This window comes from Podarcis pityusensis (genome assembly GCF_964106645.2).
Source record: "Podarcis pityusensis genome assembly, chromosome: 1".
Taxonomy (NCBI): domain Eukaryota; kingdom Metazoa; phylum Chordata; class Lepidosauria; order Squamata; family Lacertidae; genus Podarcis; species Podarcis pityusensis.
Genome location: NC_138028.1, coordinates 79928840 through 79947421, shown reverse-complemented (window position 1 = coordinate 79947421; position 18582 = coordinate 79928840). Strand labels below are relative to the sequence as shown.

The 18582-nt window shown below is 45.3% G+C and overlaps 1 protein-coding gene across 5 annotated transcripts in view; it reads left to right on the top strand.

Moving 5' to 3' along the window:
- B4GALNT4 (beta-1,4-N-acetyl-galactosaminyltransferase 4) overlaps nucleotides 1-18582 on the top strand; it is a 174640-nt gene that overhangs the window by 104434 nt on the left and 51624 nt on the right. For 4 of the 5 annotated variants that reach the window (XM_081010565.1, XM_081010568.1, XM_081010566.1 and 1 more), the window contains exons 3-5: nucleotides 9618-9728; nucleotides 16656-16751; nucleotides 18118-18208. In XM_081010565.1, coding sequence (XP_080866691.1) covers nucleotides 9618-9728; nucleotides 16656-16751; nucleotides 18118-18208 — 298 coding nt within the window. Of the gene's footprint in view, nucleotides 1-9617; nucleotides 9729-16655; nucleotides 16752-18117; nucleotides 18209-18582 lie in introns of those variants that run through there. The other variant, XM_081010569.1, reaches the window with a different exon arrangement.

Below are 18582 nucleotides of genomic sequence, written 5' to 3'. Positions count from 1 at the left end.
ATGAAAGAGCAGCAAACCTAACTTTTTTAAAATTACTTTATTTTTGTGTTATGTGTGTTTGGGAGGGGTGCTTGTGTGATTCTTTGCCTCAGGTACCAGAATAACTTGGCAAAATAACCTTGATTTGTGTGTGGGAGGGGACACTTAACTGCGCCACCTCACCATGGGCAGAATAATGGATCGGACCACCCTTGCAAATAGACCCAGGTAAGTTGAACTAGCATGGGTTGTGAAGGGCTTTGGTGTGTATATTATGAAGTAATGGGCCTGCTCAGCTTTGCTAAGTGAAGATCTATGACTAACTGGAGCCTCAAGTGTCTGACTGGCATGTTTGTGTATAATAAAAACATTAGGCACTAATTCTCCTCAGCATTTCCTTTGAGCTTCTGGGGAGAAGTTGTGGCAAGAGATCTCAGTAATCATGAATTCTGATATTGTTTTGAGCCATTGAGACCTAAATCTATATTACTTTGGGGGATCCCAGTGACTATGTCGTCTTGGTGGGCTCCTGTGCAAGGGTCCATGAGCCACAGTGTGCCAACTGCAGCTGGGTGTGAATGGCATTTGTGTCACAGTCAGCCACAGCCTCAGCACTCGAGAGGGGCAACTTGAGGTGCCCGTTTCCTCATAGCCCATCTTTCATACCAGATCACTTTTCCTTCCTGCCCTTTTTCATTTCCCCCAAATGTATAAATATTCAGGAGCATGTGCGTAACTGCCATGCATGTTTGTCCTCAGACCTGTGATGGTATTCAGAATGCTGTTTTATTAAAGGCAAAGGGTTTTGTTGCCCTGGAACTCGGCCTGTCTCAGTGCCAAAGTGGAAATTGCAAAATGGGGCATTTCCATATTAATCCCCATCCCTACCCAAGACCTTTTGTCATATCAGTTCCCAGGCAGCATGTATTTGGCCTGCACATAAGAGGCAGGCAGTCCCTTGCTTGCTTCTGAAGAGATGTCTGAACTAAGTGGAAGTCGGCTCAGAAATAATAGTATTAGATGTGGCTGCCATCAAAGGCTTTTTGTTCCTTGTCCTGGCTGGATGATGCTATAATAATCTCTGCTGCCTGCGTGTGTGAAGATTTCTCTCTTAGAGGTTTGATCACACACTTGAGACAGAGAGGGAGGACACAGAGCAATATTTGGGAGAAGGCTCACGGCGTGTAGCCAAGAGCCATGCTGAGAAGCAGAGGGTATAGGAGCCATTTTGCTTCCAGATAAGTGCAGGGATGTGTCGTGTATCAAGAGACCTTGAGCTTGTGGCAAAGGGCATGGCAATACCGCTATTCCACCAGCATATGGCAACTGTCTCAGGGTGAGCTCATCATCTTCACAAAGTGGGGAGTGTGGCATTGTCTCTGTTATTCAGATAGAATCATAGAATCATAGAATCATAGAGTTGGAAGAGACCACAAGGGCCATCGAGTCCAACCCCCTGCCAAGCAGGAAACACCATCAGAGCACTCCTGACATATGGTTGTCAAGCCTCTGCTTAAAGACCTCCAAAGAAGGAGACTCCACCACACTCCTTGGCAGCAAATTCCACTGTCGAACAGCTCTTACTGTCAGGAAGTTCTTCCTAATGTTTAGGTGGAATCTTCTTTCTTGTAGTTTGGATCTATTGCTCCGTGTCCACTTCTCTGGAGCAGCAGAAAACAACCTTTCTCCCTCCTCTATGTGACATCCTTTTGTATATTTGAACATGGCTATCATATCACCCCTTAACCTCCTCTTCTCCAGGCTAAACATGCCCAGCTACCTTAGCCGTTCCTCATAAGGCATCGTTTCCAGGCCTTTGACCATTTTGGTTGCCCTCCTCTGGACATGTTCCAGTTTGTCAGTGTCCTTCTTGAACTGTGGTGCCCAGAACTGGACACAGTACTCCAGGTGAGGTCTGACCAGAGCAGAATACAGTGGCACTATTACTTCCCTTGATCTAGATGCTATACTCCTATTGATGCAGCCCAGAATTGCATTGGCTTTTTTAGCTGCCGCGTCACACTGTTGGCTCATGTCAAGTTTGTGGTCAACCAAGACTCCTAGATCCTTTTCACATGTACTGCTCTCAAGCCAGGTGTCACCCATCTTGTATTTGTGCCTCTCATTTTTTTTGCCCAAGTGCAATACTTTACATTTCTCCCTGTTAAAATTCATCTTGTTTCTTTTGGCCCAGTTCTCTAATCTGTCAAGGTCATTTTGAAGTGTGATCCTGTCCTCTGGGGTGTTAGCCACCCCTCCCAATTTGGTGTCATCTGCAAATTTGATCAGGATGCCCTTGAGTCCATCATCCAAGTCGTTGATAAAGATGTTGAATAAGACCGGGCCCAAGACAGAACCCTGTGGCACCCCACTAGTCACTCTTCTCCAGGATGAAGAGGAACCATTGATGAGCACCCTTTGGGTTCGGTCAGTCAGGTCTGAGGAAAGGTCTGAGGAAAACAGAGTAAGATGCTTGATCAACGTCGTGCCACATGTTGGCATAAATTGGGTGGCAGCCACTGAGAATCTTGGTTTTGGCAGGCCCTTGATCATTCCAGTCTCTGGCTCATCCTAAGATAATAACATTCTTGTGCAGTTCATCCTCAGAAACAGCTGCTTTTATGTGGAATGCAGAAAACTGCCCTACACTAGGTCAGACCATTGGTCTATCTGGTTCTCCAGGGTTTCAAACAGGAGTCTTTCCCAGATTTACCTAGAAATATCAGAGATTGAACCCATGGCCTCCTGTATGCAGTGTGTATGCTTCCACCTTGGAGCTAGCACTCCTCACCTCAGAGTTCTTCCACGTTCTTTGTGAGCAGCAGACCGCCGCCCTGCACACCCCATCTTCCCATGTTAGTAATACAGATCACCAGCTCTTTTACAATATATGCTCAAGGCTAACAGGAAGGTAGGAAGGCTTCGACAGAGATCTATTCCACGCTTAGCAGGTAAGTATGGTCCAACAGCCAGCAGATTGTTATAACTGCAGGTCTACCAGGAAACATTGCTGACTTTTGGACATGCTCAACCTTTCTGGGATAGTGAGAGAAGGCTCTATGGAGCCCTTCAATGGAGGGACAGAAGAAATTGTGTCTTTGCATGGGCTCACCACCCAAGCCCACAAAGCTCAAAATTTAGACTTGGAGTGAGATCAAATAGTCACTACTATTGAAGCACGTGAACGTAAGCAGGTACTCGCTTGGTGTTTAATAAGGATCAGGCAGACTCAGCAATGGAGAAAAAGAAGGTAAGGTTTATTGCCAGGCAATAAGGACCCAGTTTGGAATCTCTTCCAAAAGGAACTGGGACCCCGACTGACAGAAATCCAGAGGTCTTTATACCTGAGCAGATCACAGCAAATCATAGATCATGAGACAACCATGAGGGACTCACGATATTGTCAGCGAAAATTAGACAATTAGCAAGCTCTTGCCACGCTACCAGCTCCTGGTCAGGCACTGGTCAAGCACTGAGTTCCAGTTCTGCTTTCCATTGCTTGCAGTGACGCTCTGTCTAACCTCTCCCCTAGTTATGACAGGACAGGGAGTTTTGGAGATTTTGTGGTTTTGCTCTTCCTGTTCTGTGGATTTATTTAGCCTGTATCTGAGGGGATTTTGTACCAGAATCTCTGATTCACGTCTTCCCCTTGTCCAGGGTACACGGATGTTTGTAGGGGAAAGGTCGGCTCCTAACTTTGCTGTTTCAAGCAGTTTGCAGTTAGCTAAGGCACAGCTTCCCTTTGATTCAAAATGGATTATAAAATACTGTAAGCCCTGATTATGTGTGAGCATATGTGAATATATTGATTACTGATAACTGATTATATGGATAGCATAGGGGTAGCCCTTCTTCCTTGCCTCATTCCCCCCTTTTCAAGCTCAGAAGGAAGATTCATCTGACTCCTGAGCTTGAACACCACTCTGGACATCAGAATAAACCACTGTTTCCTGCAAGGGGACCTGTTCCTGCACTGGGACTGGTTCCCTATGCATTCGCTCGTAACCATCGTCTTCCTCTGGCTCCTCTGGCACTGGGGGCAAAGCTCGATATATTGCCAGAATCTGAGGGTCAGTGAGATGCTTAACATTGCGGACTATCATTCTCCTAAGCAAAGACAGACAGCAAGGGATTACAGAAAGAAGCAACAGAAAAATAAATCCTCCTATAGCTAAGGCAGTCAGAAGGCTATGCACCCACCCCTCTCCTGGGATCCACGGCCACATCTTTTCCCAGGGATTCCGAGTGGGTGTGTTGTCAGCTACCAGAGATTGCAGTTTTTGCAGTTCGTCTTCGATCGTCTTGTTAAGGTCATGGAATTTAACTGGCATTGACCTTTTGGGACAATTTTACAAAAACCGCCCAAACGTGCAAGGAGGTAGTCCAAAACTAATCTATGGGTCATTGTCAATTGATTCAAATCCTCAACCTCAGCCTGCAGGGAGCGCAAGACGCGGGTGGTGGCATTGATAGTTTTCTCCAGTCTGCATGTAAGAGCAAACAGCGCCTCTCTATTTTGCTCAGAAACTACTCCAGGGTAAATTCCCATTGAGAGGAATCCTATAAATCCTCCCCCAACGCTCCCTACAGAATTTGACAGAAAAATTTCATCTTCACAGTGCTCGCCTAGGGCTGCCCTTTTCCGTCTGCTTCCAAGGTGGGGTACCTGGTGATTGGCCTCCACCGTGACCGGAAAGGTAAATGCGCCCACGCCGACACACTGGAAATTTCCTGGGTGGAAATTTGTTGCCAATCCATCATATAGAAACCAAAGGTTAGGATCTTTAATCATCCAGCCAGAACAAATGGACCCTTGTCCAGTGAAATTAACCGAATACTGAGGAAAGTATGGGTACAAATCTGAAGAGGTAGTATTGCCCTGGTAGGAGGCATTGTGGGAACCCCAAAGCCAAAATTTATCAGCGCATTGGGTGTAGTTTCCCAGCCATCCTTTGTCAATGTGGTACTTAACTTGGGGCCAATACTTCCATTTGGAATTCCATACTCCTGTGGAATGACAACAAAAACATAGGCCTTTTGTGGTTCTGGTGTATCGGATGTATCGGTAGGGGATGTCATTCATTTCAGAAGGTGGGGCTGCAAAGAGGCCACTCTGATTGTAAAGCAGGCCTGCCAAAACAACATCAGGATCCTTGATTAATCCTGGTATAAGGGACATGTCTGCCACCTTCCTTGGGTGTTCATAATATAAGGTAGCATTCTCCCCATATATTTGGAACATGTGTTCAACATGTTTTAGAAAGGCATTACCCACTACCATTGGGCCTCTCTGGAGCCACAAGCACATCAAGATCAACAGAAGCTTCATTTTCATTTTCCCCCTGTAGGCCTTCAGGGTTGAACCTTATCAGTTCTGGCTCTAGGTTGATGTCACTACTGTGATCCTTCTTATATATACAGAATAGAATAATCAGGACCAGAAGGAGTGAAGTTGCAACAATTATATAAGGTAGCAGGTACCAGAACATACCTTTAGGCGAGATGTAGCCTCCCGCTCGGCCGCACCCAGTGGACTTATTAGTGGTCCCCAGGTTCTGGTTGAGCTGGTGGGATCAACTCACACTGTATACACTCTGCAACTGCTACCTTGAAGGGGCCTGTAGGTGGTGGAGGGAAAAAAGCTACAGTGACCAGTATAGCGCAGGGAAATGCCCCTTGGGGAGGTGGGTAGGAGAAGCTGCGTATGGCTCTCCATGGTTCCCCTGGCATGTACTCTTCCCCTTGTATGTGAACTATTGTCTTGGACCTGCTTGTGCCCAATCTGGTATGTAGAATTCCCAAAGAAAGAAAGGGATGTAACAACCGTATGCAGTCACCCAATCCACCCACTTGTCACGAATGTCCCACCTTTTATCTACCCTTGTTATTGTTATTTGTACTAAGGGTTTATATGCAAAGTCTGGCTGAAATTTGGGATTGACTGATATTTTAACTGGTAGGGGTCCTCCCATACGCTGGTGCAGCTCCCAAATCTTCCGGTGTGCGTAGACTCACTGGCTTCCGGGTGCAGTGAGAGCAGACCTGTAGTCCCGTTGCCCGTGCTCCTGCCCGCTTCCGGAGGGGCTAGGTGCAGGGGTTCCTGGTAAGCTTCAACTTCAGAGGCTCAGACGGGTTCAGCTCACAGTTCCAATGACTCTCAGACCGCTTCAGACGAGAATGATGAATCCACGGGGTTACTTCCGCTACCTTTACCGCTGTAGGCGTGGCCAGCAGAACTGTGTAGGGACCTCTCCACCGAGCCGTCAGTGGTTCGCTTTTCCACTCTCGCACCCAAACCTGGTCTCCCGGGCGGAAAGGATGGACTGGATCGGCCAAGCTGATGGGAGTGCGTTCGAGACACCACCTGTTTAAATCAAGAGAAATACGACAAAGAGCCTGGATTTGCTCTGCTGTTATCTGCCCCCCCCACCTGAGTTAAATCCGCTGTAATTCCCGTGGCAATTGGAGGAGGTCTCCCATATAAAAGTTCGAACGGGGAAAGTTTCAGTCTCTTTGTTGGTGAACATCTGATCCTAAACAAAGCTATAGGCAACAAGTCTACCCATTTACAATGAGTTTCCTGGCACAATTTTGCTAACTGTGTTTTGAGAGTCCGATTCATCCTTTCTGTTTTTCCTGAGCTTTGAGGTCTATAGGCCGCATGTAGTTTCCATTGTATTTGCAAGGCTTTGCATACACCATCCACTATTGATGCAACGAAAGCTGGACCATTGTCACTGCCTATACATCTTGGTAGACCAAACCTTGGAATGATTTCTGTTAGGAGGCGTTTTACGACTTCCCGGGCTTTTTCTGTTCTAGCGGGATAAATTTCAGGCCAGCCCGTGAGAGAGCATGTGAAGACCAAAAGAGCTTTATACCCTCTTGCCCTGGGCATTTCCGTGAAATCCACTATTAAATTCTCCATTGGCATTAAGCCTGTTTGCTGTATTCCTGGTGGAGGTACTGGGCCTTGCTTGGGGTTGTTTTTTGCACACAGAAGGCATGCACGTGATATTGCTTCGGCCAGCTGGGATATCCTAGTTATGTAAAATTGTCTATTCAGGCTTTCCCGCAATGCTGTGGCCCCATAGTGGGTGGACTCATGATATTGTTTTACTATGTCCCTGCCTAAGGCTTCTGGGACAAATACTCGCTGGTCTGGTAGGATAAACCATCCATCCTGTGGTGGCATTCTGTACCCCCCTTCTTGTAGGGCCCATTTTGCTTCTGCCTCTGTGTAAATGGGTTTTATTTGCTCTACATCAACTGCTGTAGGAAAAAGAGATGCGGCTATAGAGGCAGGTGGCGGTGGTAATAGAGCAGCCCGTTTTGCAGCTAAATCTGCAAATCTATGTGCTGGCTATGTCAAAACTTTCTTTGCTGCGGTTCTGTTCATATGGATATCCTGCTACCTTTAGCCTCTGACTGCATGATAAGCCGAACATCTCTATGTACACCCACACCCAGATTTTTTTAGTAATTTAGGGACCATTCTCATGTTTGGGATGGAGATGAATGGCTGGCTAGTCAGAGCCAGTTGTAAAGTGCCCGGAATACAGATAAGTATTAATGTGCTTCCATTCTTAAGCTGGTGTGGGCTGCCCACAGGGAGGGTCTGGGGAAGAGGTGAGAGATACCCTGCTGATCTCAAGCCTGAGAGGTGGTTTATGCTTCCTCTACTCTTCACTAGTTGCAGCTGGCTGAGAATTAATTCTGCCAGACTAGGAGTTTGACAAGGAGTCATTTATCACAGGCTAAGGCTTTTGTTTCCTCCTTTGAGTACCCTAATCGGCTGAGTAATTCGTCTCTGTATAATGAGGACTGGATGGCACAACCTGATTGGGGCAGGCCTGAGTCATTTCCTGCCTACCTCCGCATGCAAATAGGCCCCAAAGAGTCAGAGGGCACCCCATAATATCTCCTCTTCTCTTGCACACTTTCCACATACATTCTCCAAGTCTTTTTTCCTGATTTTCCCCCCCAATGGTGTCTTATATGTATCAGTGCTACATGTGTGCACCTATATGTTGTCTCTTGTCTTCAGAATGGATATTGTTCATTTTCCACGGTGAGTCACATTCTGCCGTGTTATATTCTCTTTGCTCTTGTCCTGAAGCTACCCTGGGATCTCTTCACATTTTGAAGCACCTCCGCTCTGTTTGTCCCTGAAGTTCAGAAACTAGATTTTAGATTCTTTGTGAGATAGGATCAGGTATGAGCTGTGTCCTGGTGAGAAAGTGGAGACAGTTTTGCAAGATAGGAAGCAGCGCCAGTCAGTTAACACCATCCTGCTTGTAACACACCACTTGGGAGTGTTATTACATGCACTCAGTAAAGCGGAAGATATCCGGGGGGGGGGGGGCGGTTAATCAAGGGTATATCCTAGCCAGCAATAGTCTACTCACTGGAAATGTAAGAACTGCATAAGAAATAGCTTTAAAACCCAACTATAAACATTTGGAAGTAAGTTCCATTGTTTCAAGGAGACATTTACTTCCAAATAATTAAACTTAGGATCACAGATTTTGCATGTTCATTCAAAACACAAGGTTTTGCATGTTTATTCAAAAGCAAGTCCCATTGATTTTATGGAAATACCTGTGTTGACTCTAAACATACCTTGCCTCTCCATGTAGTAGTAGTAGTAGTAATAATAATAATAATAATAATAATAATATACCCCGCACATCTGGCTGGGTTTCCCCAACCACTCTGGGCGGCTTCCAACAAAATATTAAAAATACAATAAAACATCAAACATTAAAAACTTCCCTAAACAGGGCTGTTGAATTTGGAGTGGGGAGGTGAGGTCAGTTTCATGTCATAGGCATAAAAAAGAAACTGCAAATACTACTTATCCTTTGACTAGTGTGCGATTCCATTTGTTATATCTCACTCATCCTCCCAAGAAATTCCTTTGATGCAGAATCTGTGGGAGGTCCTGATAGGGTTCTAACCAAATGCACATGAGGTACTACTAACCTGGGTGGGCTACTAGCCACAATGGCTATGCTCCTCCTCTGCTGTTAGAGGCAGTATGCCTTTTAAATACCACTTGCTAGGAATTATAGGTGGGCAGAGTGCTATTGCACGCAGGTCCTGCTTGGGTGCTTCCCAACAGGCAGCTTGGTTGACCTCTGAGATCAGGTTGCTGGACTAGATGGGCCATTCTCCTGAGCCAACAGGGTTCTTCCTATATGTTCTTATGGTAAAGGTGCTCAAAATGATTTTTGCCTCCTCCTCTTTGTTTCTGGATATAATACCCCCCACCCCTGCAACTTCCCTGTCCCTACACTGTGGACTGAGGTAATTTCAATTAATTGCAAGATTCTACTTTGGAGGAGAATAATGATTTCCGTATGACATTAATGCATGAACTCCTACACCGGGTGCTGAGGTGACTTCCATGAAGCCAAACAATTTAGTGCTGCAGATAATTGATCCTGTCAAGCAGAGAGCATGTTGCGCTGGCAATAGCTAATAATAGAAATGACATTAGTACTTTCCATTTTGTTCTCTCGCCTTGGCCCTTTATGGGATTCATCCCACTTGGTGCTGAATTTGCTGTTGTTGTTGCTTCTCCTCCTCCTCCTCCTCCTCCTCCTCCTCCTCCTCCTCCTCCTCCCTTCTTACAGACTGAAGAGCAAGGGGTTGATGGTTGGTTTTCAAAAAGACATGGCCTTGACAGAGCTGGAAGACCCCCAAAGCCAAACGTAACCAGACATGTTCTGCCCTGGAGCGAGCAGGTAAGCTGAACAAAGCACATTTTCAAGGAAGGGAGGTAATCTGGAGGGGCGGGGTGGTTTGCACAGGGGACGTTTGGAAAATGATACTAATTGTGCAGTTACCAGCTGTGTGCAAAGGTGAAATCATTGGGCACAATTCTGATTAATAACCTTAATTAAGTCCCAGTGAAATGAATAACTGTGTAAGAGCAGTACTGACCCTCTTGCCCAGTTCCTGTTCATTTCAGTGATGCTTCAAGGAATAGTTTCACAATGGATTGTGGCCTTTCGCTTCACTCCTACTTTGTCCTCCAAAATAGTGCACCTACAAAGGATGCTTTAAGCAGAGGCCATCTGTCTCAGGCCAGGAGATGTGAGTAGATGACCCATAAGGTCTACTTGTGCCATATGATTTTATGAAACCTAATAATAAAGCTTGAGATACCAGCCAGCAATTCCTCTCTTACAGTATTTGAACCCTTCTTGAACTGCACACTAATAAAAACTGAACGCAGTTTTTAGATATTGATGCAGAGAAAATTACAGACACACATAATTAGACCAGGCATCCAAGGCAGATCAGAGGCCAGTGTGCATTCACTCCATCCTGCTCCATCACATTTGGTCCAGCCCATTTCACACTGATTTCCCAGCACTCTTTTACTTTTGTCAGTTCAGGGTAAAGCCCAGCCTGGATTGACTGACACCTGCGCGTGGGCATCTGCCTGCTTAATGCACTCATGCATTATTCAGCCATCATTCTGCCTGCCACCATGAAAAGCATCAGGAAGGTCCCAAAGAACTGTGGCAGGGAAGCTGTTGTTAGTGGGATGCACTGAGATGCCCGAGAGGGTAGGTGCTGAGTGATGCTTATGGGAGGAGGATGCAGTTTGATCACAGAGCCAGACCTGGGAGTTGCATCGCAAATGAGCAAATCCCACAGATCAGTAAGCACCATCAGCAGCCAGGCAAAAGAAGTCTGGGACATGCTGTGGCACATAATGGGCTTTGTTCGTTGATTTGTCAAGTGGTTAGGTCTCATTATCTGCGAGGTTTCACGGGAGGCTGGTCAGCATCCTCAGTAGCTTTGTGCAAAATAGCAACCCTGATGTACATGACACCTATTGAGTAGTCAATCCTAAAACATTTAGCCTCTCTTTCCAAAGAAGGTTCCCTGATGGCTGTGGGGAAGATCATTTACTACAGACTGGTGGTGCAATGCATACCAGTTGGGGGGCTGCATGGTGCCTTCTTCAGCTGCCCCATTGGAAGGGAAATCCCTCCCCCTCTCATGATATCCTTCCCAGCAGCTTCTGTTTTCTTCAGCTCCTGTGGATTAGTTAAGCACCATTGACTTCACTAAAGTGGCACATCTGCACCAGCTGATGATCCAGCCCTCCATTTGAAGCGCACAACAATGCCCAGAGGGAGCAGCAGCTGAGATGTGCCAGATTTTGATCCACAGACTTGAATCTAGGAAGCGGGGGTGGTCATTAATCACTGTTTGAATGAGGACTCTGTTGTGATTATGGAGAGGAAGATTAAGAGAGTATTGCTATTAGAAGAGGAGCGGGCCCTTGTTAGCATCTCAGAAAGCTGTAGGCTCAGAAGTTACTATAGGGAAGTTTGCATCTTATCCTCATAATGATGAACTGTTTACTGTAGCCCCCCCCCCCCCCGTACCTCTCTGGTGTTGACACTGCATGAGATGCCAGAATTTTTGGAGTCCAGTGTTAGCAGTCCCATGCTGTATAGGGAAAGTTTGTGGTTGCCGCAGAATTTCTTTGCCAGGAGAATAGAGCAAGGTTGGAAAAGGGCTCTCCGGCCATAGCTAGCTCTGTATACTGACTGGGCTTAGAATACCCGAGAAACTCCTATCCCGTATGATGTTCCACGTTCACCACAGTCATCTAGAGAGAAAACACTTTGTTACCTTTGATTTCTACAAGAAACAGGGCTTTCTCCGAGTTGACACCAAACCTCTGGAACTTCTTCATTTACAGACTATAAGTAATGCTATGATTTTTTTTAGTTCAAGCCCAGGCTTCCCCAACCAGGTGCCCTCCAGATGCTGTTGGACTACATTCTTGACCATTGGACGTGCTGGCTTGGGCTGATGGGAGTTGTAGTCTTAACAACATCCGGAGGGCACCAGGTTGGGGAAGGCTGATCAAGACCTTTGTACTTCACCAGGCACATACCTGAGGAAACTGATTCATTTAAGATGACTTGATTATATTGTTCCATAAGTTAGAAATTTAAATGTTTTAGTTGTTGTGGGATTATGTATGCTTTATTGTTGTGAATTGCCATGGAAGGTTATTATGGGGTAGGATAGAAACCTACAATTTTAAAATGGTAGAACTATAGGCCTGTTACAGGAACTGAAGAGTTTTGGCTCACATGGTCCCTCCTTAAGAGGCTGGAGTATGACCTTGCTCTGTATCTCTCAGGTGGATATCTGTAAATGGATGCCTAAACAGTTGCTGCTGGGTTACTGATACCTGCAGATGGTGCTGTGAAGTAGCCCATACCAAAATTGTGGCTTATCTGTGCCACCAGAATTGTGCTAGATGGTTTGAAACATAGTCTACACAGCAAGGAGCCATTCCTGATCTCAGCATTTGCTATTCATGTCAGGCTTGAAACATCAAATGACACATGCATATGTGACTATCTAGTCCTACTGGTAGAAAGGACTGAGCCACCTCAGAAGGCACACAAGAGATCATTTATTTGACAATGCCCCTGTATTAAATTCTCCTTGTGTTTGTAAAAACAGAGAAGGTTTCTAGCATTAGCCTTCCCCTGACATACTATTTATTATTTATTATTATATTTATTGAATTTATATATCGCCCTATACCCAGAGGTCTCAGGGCGGTTCACAGAACAAAATCAAAATATAAAACCACAAAATAGATAATCAAAATAAAAACAACCCAATAATACCCCTCCATTGGATGCACACAAACATGTGTACCAACTTGCATTTCCATAGGTAAATTAGTTTGCCCACAATTACACTTTACTTGTAAGGGCTCCAGCCTATAGTTTCAAGCAGCAGGATGGCACAGCTACTCAGTAGTAGACCTGTTCATGAATAAAGGCCCCAACCTGCCTTTTACCCTTCTTTGTATCTTGTGTTCCCCTAATTATTCCTTCATTGTACTTTGTACATGAGTATTGCAAATGTGCATGGAATGTGCACAGAATATGTTGCTTGATCAGAGGCAGAGCAAAGTGTTTGGAGGAAGGGCCACAGCTCAATGGAAGAGCAACTGTTTTGAGTGCAGAAGGTCCTAGGTTCCATTCCTAGCATCTCCAGGTAGAGCTGGGAACTGTCTGAAACCCAGGAAGATCACCTGCCAGTTGGTGTAAACACTCCTGAGCTAGATGGACCAATGTTCTGACTCTGTATAAGACAGCTTCCAATGTTCCGTGAACATCTCAGAGCAGTCTAGAAAGCCTGGCATCCAAGAGAGAACCTTTTCATTAAGAAATGGCTGCACTGCAAGTGTATTTCTATATATTCATTACACTACCATGTTCTGTGAACCAGTCCCATGTTATGCTTTGCCCTGCTGAAAGGGTGGCCAATAGTAATAATGGGGGGGGGAAATAAGTATATTGAGCGTATGAAGTCAATTAATTAGATGATTGTGCTTAACCACTTGAATAAGCCTCAGAGGGCTGAAAAAAAATAATGAGAAAGAAATTAAGAAATAATGAGAGACAGATATGGGCAAAAGAAGAGCAGCCTGCGAGAACTGGGGCATCTCTTCACTACAAACTTAAACCAATTAAAATGCCACAGATCTCCACCCCCAAGAAATCCTGGGAATCATAGATATGTGGGTGGGTGGGGCTAATATTCTCTAACAGTGAATTCTCAACATTCTAACAAAGCTATGGTTCTCACGAGTCTTTGAGGATGCCATAAGAAAGAGCTTTAAAACCAGCTTAGACAGGAGTGCCTGGCGTGCTCTGGTCCATGGGGTCACGAAGAGTCGGACCCGACTAAACAACAACAACATGTTTATATTGGCCTCCTTCACACATGACACATGAGCCTTCTGAGGTGGCACAGCCCTTTGTAGCACTCCCATAAATGCATGCATCATGTGCAGGTGCACAGAGCGAAAATGGCAGTCACTTTGCTACAGAGCAAAGCCATGGTTTGGGTTAGCATTAGGTAGAGACCTAGGTTCATGGTTTGTCTCGCTCCAAACAAACCATGAGCTGTAACCACTGTTTGTCCTTAGCTTACTACTTGCGGTTTGTTGGGTAGAGGCAGACCACAAGCCTGGGTTTGCCCATGGCTTGGCTGCAGGTAGCAAAGCAGCCAAAGAACTTGAAGAGAAGTGGCTGTGGTTTTCACTCTGCACACATGTATGCTTAGCCATGTTCTGGCTTAGCATTGCATGCAAAATGAGCCAGTGTGATATGGCAATATGTGGTGCATGCTGTTTTAAATACAAAAGCTTGGGGTGGGGGCCATTGGGAGATGGGCATCATCCCCGGGACAGTTATGTGGGCTGGATATAGCTAAATCTAGGAAAGCGTTTTCATAGAAAGGGAATATGGACTAATTAGCAATCATTGTTGAAAGAGCCACAGCTGATGCATTTGATATGACATGGCCATAAATTAAATTTTAGTACCTGTATTGTATTCCTGACACAGATATGGACAAGGCATGGCTACTCTCAGAGTGTGGCTGTTGTTTGTAGAATGAAGCAGTTATTGTTCCAAATTCTGGCTGATACCTTGACTGTGAGGAATTAAGTGCCTGAGTGGTTTGAAACAGGAGAGAAGTAATTCTGAAAAGGAGTTTTTACCTTCTGAAATTTCATCCCAATTGTGCCTACCCAGGAAACGCCTCCCTATCTTTTTAATTCAGTTAAGGTCCTCTGCATTGATCAGTGTGACTAAGCACCATCATTGTGCTTCATTATCACATTGTGCATCATAATCAGCTTCTATTGTGCTGATTATGCCACAAGTATGTACACAACACAGGATGTTTAATAGGTACCATCACCCCATGCTTGAATGGGAGCAGAGACCTTGATGTCCTTCATTGCATTGAGCCAGATCTCCATACTGGCCCTAAATAAACAGCTGGTTCAGTGGATGCTGCATATACTGCTCTACCAAATAGGAGACTCTTCATCCAGTTGTCTGAGCTGTCTAGTCTGAGCCCAAAATGGTAGCTGTAATTGAAGAGCTTGGGCTCACACTGCATGAGTTGGGCCTCTGGTTTTTCTTGAGGGTGGGGTGGGGGTAGGTGGGATAGCAATAGAAGTTGCTACTGAGGTATGTGATGTAAATTAGTATCAGAATCCACCATACATCACCTCCAGCTATGTTAAAAAGGGATGTGTTAACTGCAGTGGGACAGCTCTGTGCAAAAATTGGAAGGCAACAGCCAAACACAAGGAAAGTAATGACTCAGAAAAGTAATGGAATTTGCTAACCTAGCCAGTACATTAACTGCATAACAGGATTCTATTGCGTCTTACATTTCAGTGCTTGAAGAATAGAGATCTGTTGCTCATTATGTGTCAAATGTCCTCTCTATTGCTAACGTAAATAACAAGTATCAGAATGTCTTTTGAAAATGTTTTATTTTTATTTTTGATTACATTTTTGTTAGTGTTGTTAGCCCACATTATTTTACTTTTAATTTTGTGATAGCTATGTGTCAGGGAACTGCCATCAGTGCCGGAGGGAGAGAGCAAAATCCAGAGGGATTCCAGAGAGCGTCCCGGGATTGGGAGAGGCAGCCCATCTTCTGGGGAAGAGAATCAGCGTAGCACCAGTGGAGAAGGGGGGGCAGATGGGGGAAGCGGCGAGGCGGTCCCATGACTCCTTGCTGGGGACCAGCGGGGAGAGTAGAGGTCCTCCGCTGCCTACGCCCTCCTTGCGCAGAAGGCTTTCGCGCAGAGAGAGTAGGAGGAGACTAGGCGTCAAAGAGCTTCTTTGCTGGAAGAAGTTTAAGAAACGCCCACTGACGGATTCTGCCAGCGATTGAGACAGCCACGGGTGAGTGGCTGTCCGGACAGAAAAGGTTCACTCAGGCAACCCAGCCAGGTGTTTGCACCGGCTTACGCACGAGCAACCCCTAGAACCACTACACTATGTTTTGCTATATGCATGTTATATTTTTAAAAATGGTGGGGAGCTAGAAATAGGGAAGAAGAGACTCGAGTAGCTTGAGCTCAGAGTTTATGATTTTGGGGTGAAGCAAAGATGAATTTATATTTTCACAAAGGCTTTGTAGATTCTTCCTATTCCTCTTGTTTAAGACAGGTTAAAGTATTTTTGCTCCCGGCACATTGCTTATGACACTGGTGTTCACTGCAGTAAACACATCCATGTGGATGATATATCCACACCTTTAGACAAGTTTGCATCATGGACCTGTTAGGGTTCCCAAGCTCTGGTACACAAATGTTGAAAGATGAAGATACATCTTAGCTGTGAGGAACACTGGTGCGCCTGCAGCAGTCAGCAGAGAAAGGACTAAAAGTCAGTGGCAGAGCAGGAGGTCCCATGCAAGAGGTCCCAGATTCAATCCCTGGCATCTCCAGGTAGGATTGGAAAGACTCCTGGACCCAGGGGTGCCATCTACGGGGGGGTGGGCTGAGGGCCCCCCTAAAATTTTCAAGGAGGGGGCTAGGCCCCCTCAGTATTCCACAGGCTCACCTGGCCTACCCATGTCTGCAGCAGGCCTTAGGTGTACACCTGGCACCACCAGGAGAAGGAGGTATTGCAATACTGCGATAGTCTTTCAGGGCTCCTGTCACCATTCAGGATTGTGTTGCACTATGTAATGTTTATATTCTCTCTCTGTCACACACGTACACGCACACAGGCATACACCCACCCACACAGAATTGCCTCGGAGAGCTTGTGTATAGCCTAAATGTTGTTCTTCTGCAGTACAAAGGGAAAGCAAACCTGCATGTATTTGAAGACTGGTGTGGAGGAGCTGTTGGGCACCTAAGGAAGAACCTGCATTTCCCCCTCTATCCACATGTAAGTACAAGTGATTCTGCAAGACGAAGAGGCCAGTTCCAGCATAACTTCCAGGAGGGGGGTTTCTGTTACTCTCTTTGTGTAGTAAATATCTGTAGCCACTGTTGCAGTAAATTTCCATTCTACTAGTAACTAGGGCATTTGACTTGATCTAAGTGCTAATGAAATCCACAAGTGTAGTTCCTTTGATTTCAGCAAGCCAGTATCAGGTATGGTAAGGTTTATCCAATGAGGTGTGCTCCTTATGTTGCTGGACTGCAACTCCCATCATCCCTGACCATTGGGCCATGCTGGGTGGGGCTGATGGGAATTGGAGTCCCAGCAAGATTTGGAGGGTGCCACGTTGACTGCCTCTGGGTAATGGTATCCCATTCCCATGTTCACATCCTTGTGCCTGCTCCAGCTTTAAGACAGACAAAATCAAGGAGGCTGACTTACTTCCATGCAAGACACTGGCAATGCATTACTTCTGTGATGATCCATCTGCTAAGGGCTCATGCTACACATGGAATTTCTGAATGAATCTCCCCAAAAGACACTTGAGTGGGAGGAGGAATTTGAAGAGGAGGTTTGGCGAATATAAATTATTCTCTGTTTTCCAGTGTGTAAGCATGTTCACAAGATATTTTGATATCTTTTGAGCCAGGTTTTTGCAGGGAGCTGAGTAAATGCTGACTAGTGATAGGTCTACCAGCTTGTTATTGTATTGCTGTTTGATATATTTTAGCTGACGTTTCAGTTATTTAAACTTTTATTGTAGACAACAACAAGAATCCACTGACAGCATACAAATCAATATGGCTAACTTCACCCAACAATCCCACCCCCCTTCACACATGAAAAACAAATCTCACTGCAGCCACTAAAGATAACCAACCATTCCCTAGGCCCTCCTCCACCTCTCTCACTACCAAGGAATATAATAAGTGAATAGAAAGAGAACCTACCCAAGGGATGTTGATACAAAACACCACACATACACTAAGTAAAAGAATATAAGTTTTACCACCCCAACCTTCCTCTCTCTCTCCCTTCTTCCCTAACCTTATACTGCATACAACACTAATGTCTCACAACAAATGTAATTGATCTATTAAAAAAACACAACCTGAAAAGAGAGACAATGCCCATACTTTTGTAAATCACGAAAATCTTTAATAAAAATTATTTTTTTATTTAAAAAAACCCCAAGTCTTTTATTGTATGGTTTGATAGTGTGTTGAGGTGTAACTTGCACTTGGAGCAATAGAACTGATGAAGGGTATGAAAAATATTGAACAAATGAATATAGCATACATTTGCTCAAGGCCTGTGTTGTGGAATATTACATTCAAACGCTCTCTTCCTCTTTTCTTCTGGCTCTTAGACCCGCACAACAGTGAAAAAGTTGGCTGTGTCACCCAAGTGGAAGAATTACGGCCTCCGTATATTTGGGTACATCCATCCCTTCAAAGATGGTGAGCTGAATTAGCAACCCTTAACTCTGTCTGCAAAGCTGTGCTTCATTGCTGAGATCTCACCTTCTTCCCACTCAGAGATACCTTTGCCTTAAAGAAAACCATATGCATATTGTTGCCCCTGCTCCTAATCTCTCTCAGTGGGAGTTATGGGAAACTGCAGAGGGACCAGCTCTCCGTTGCTCCTTTCTAGGTCAAGAGGCTTCATGCCATCAGAACGCCTCCAAATGTATCTCAGACTAGAGAAGTTCAGAAACTACCATCTCTCTGTCCCCCTTCCCCACATCCACCCATCAGTGACCAAGTATCATTCCAGGGGCTCTTGAGTCCCAAACCACAGCATTCAGTAGACATTTGACACATTGACTTGAAAA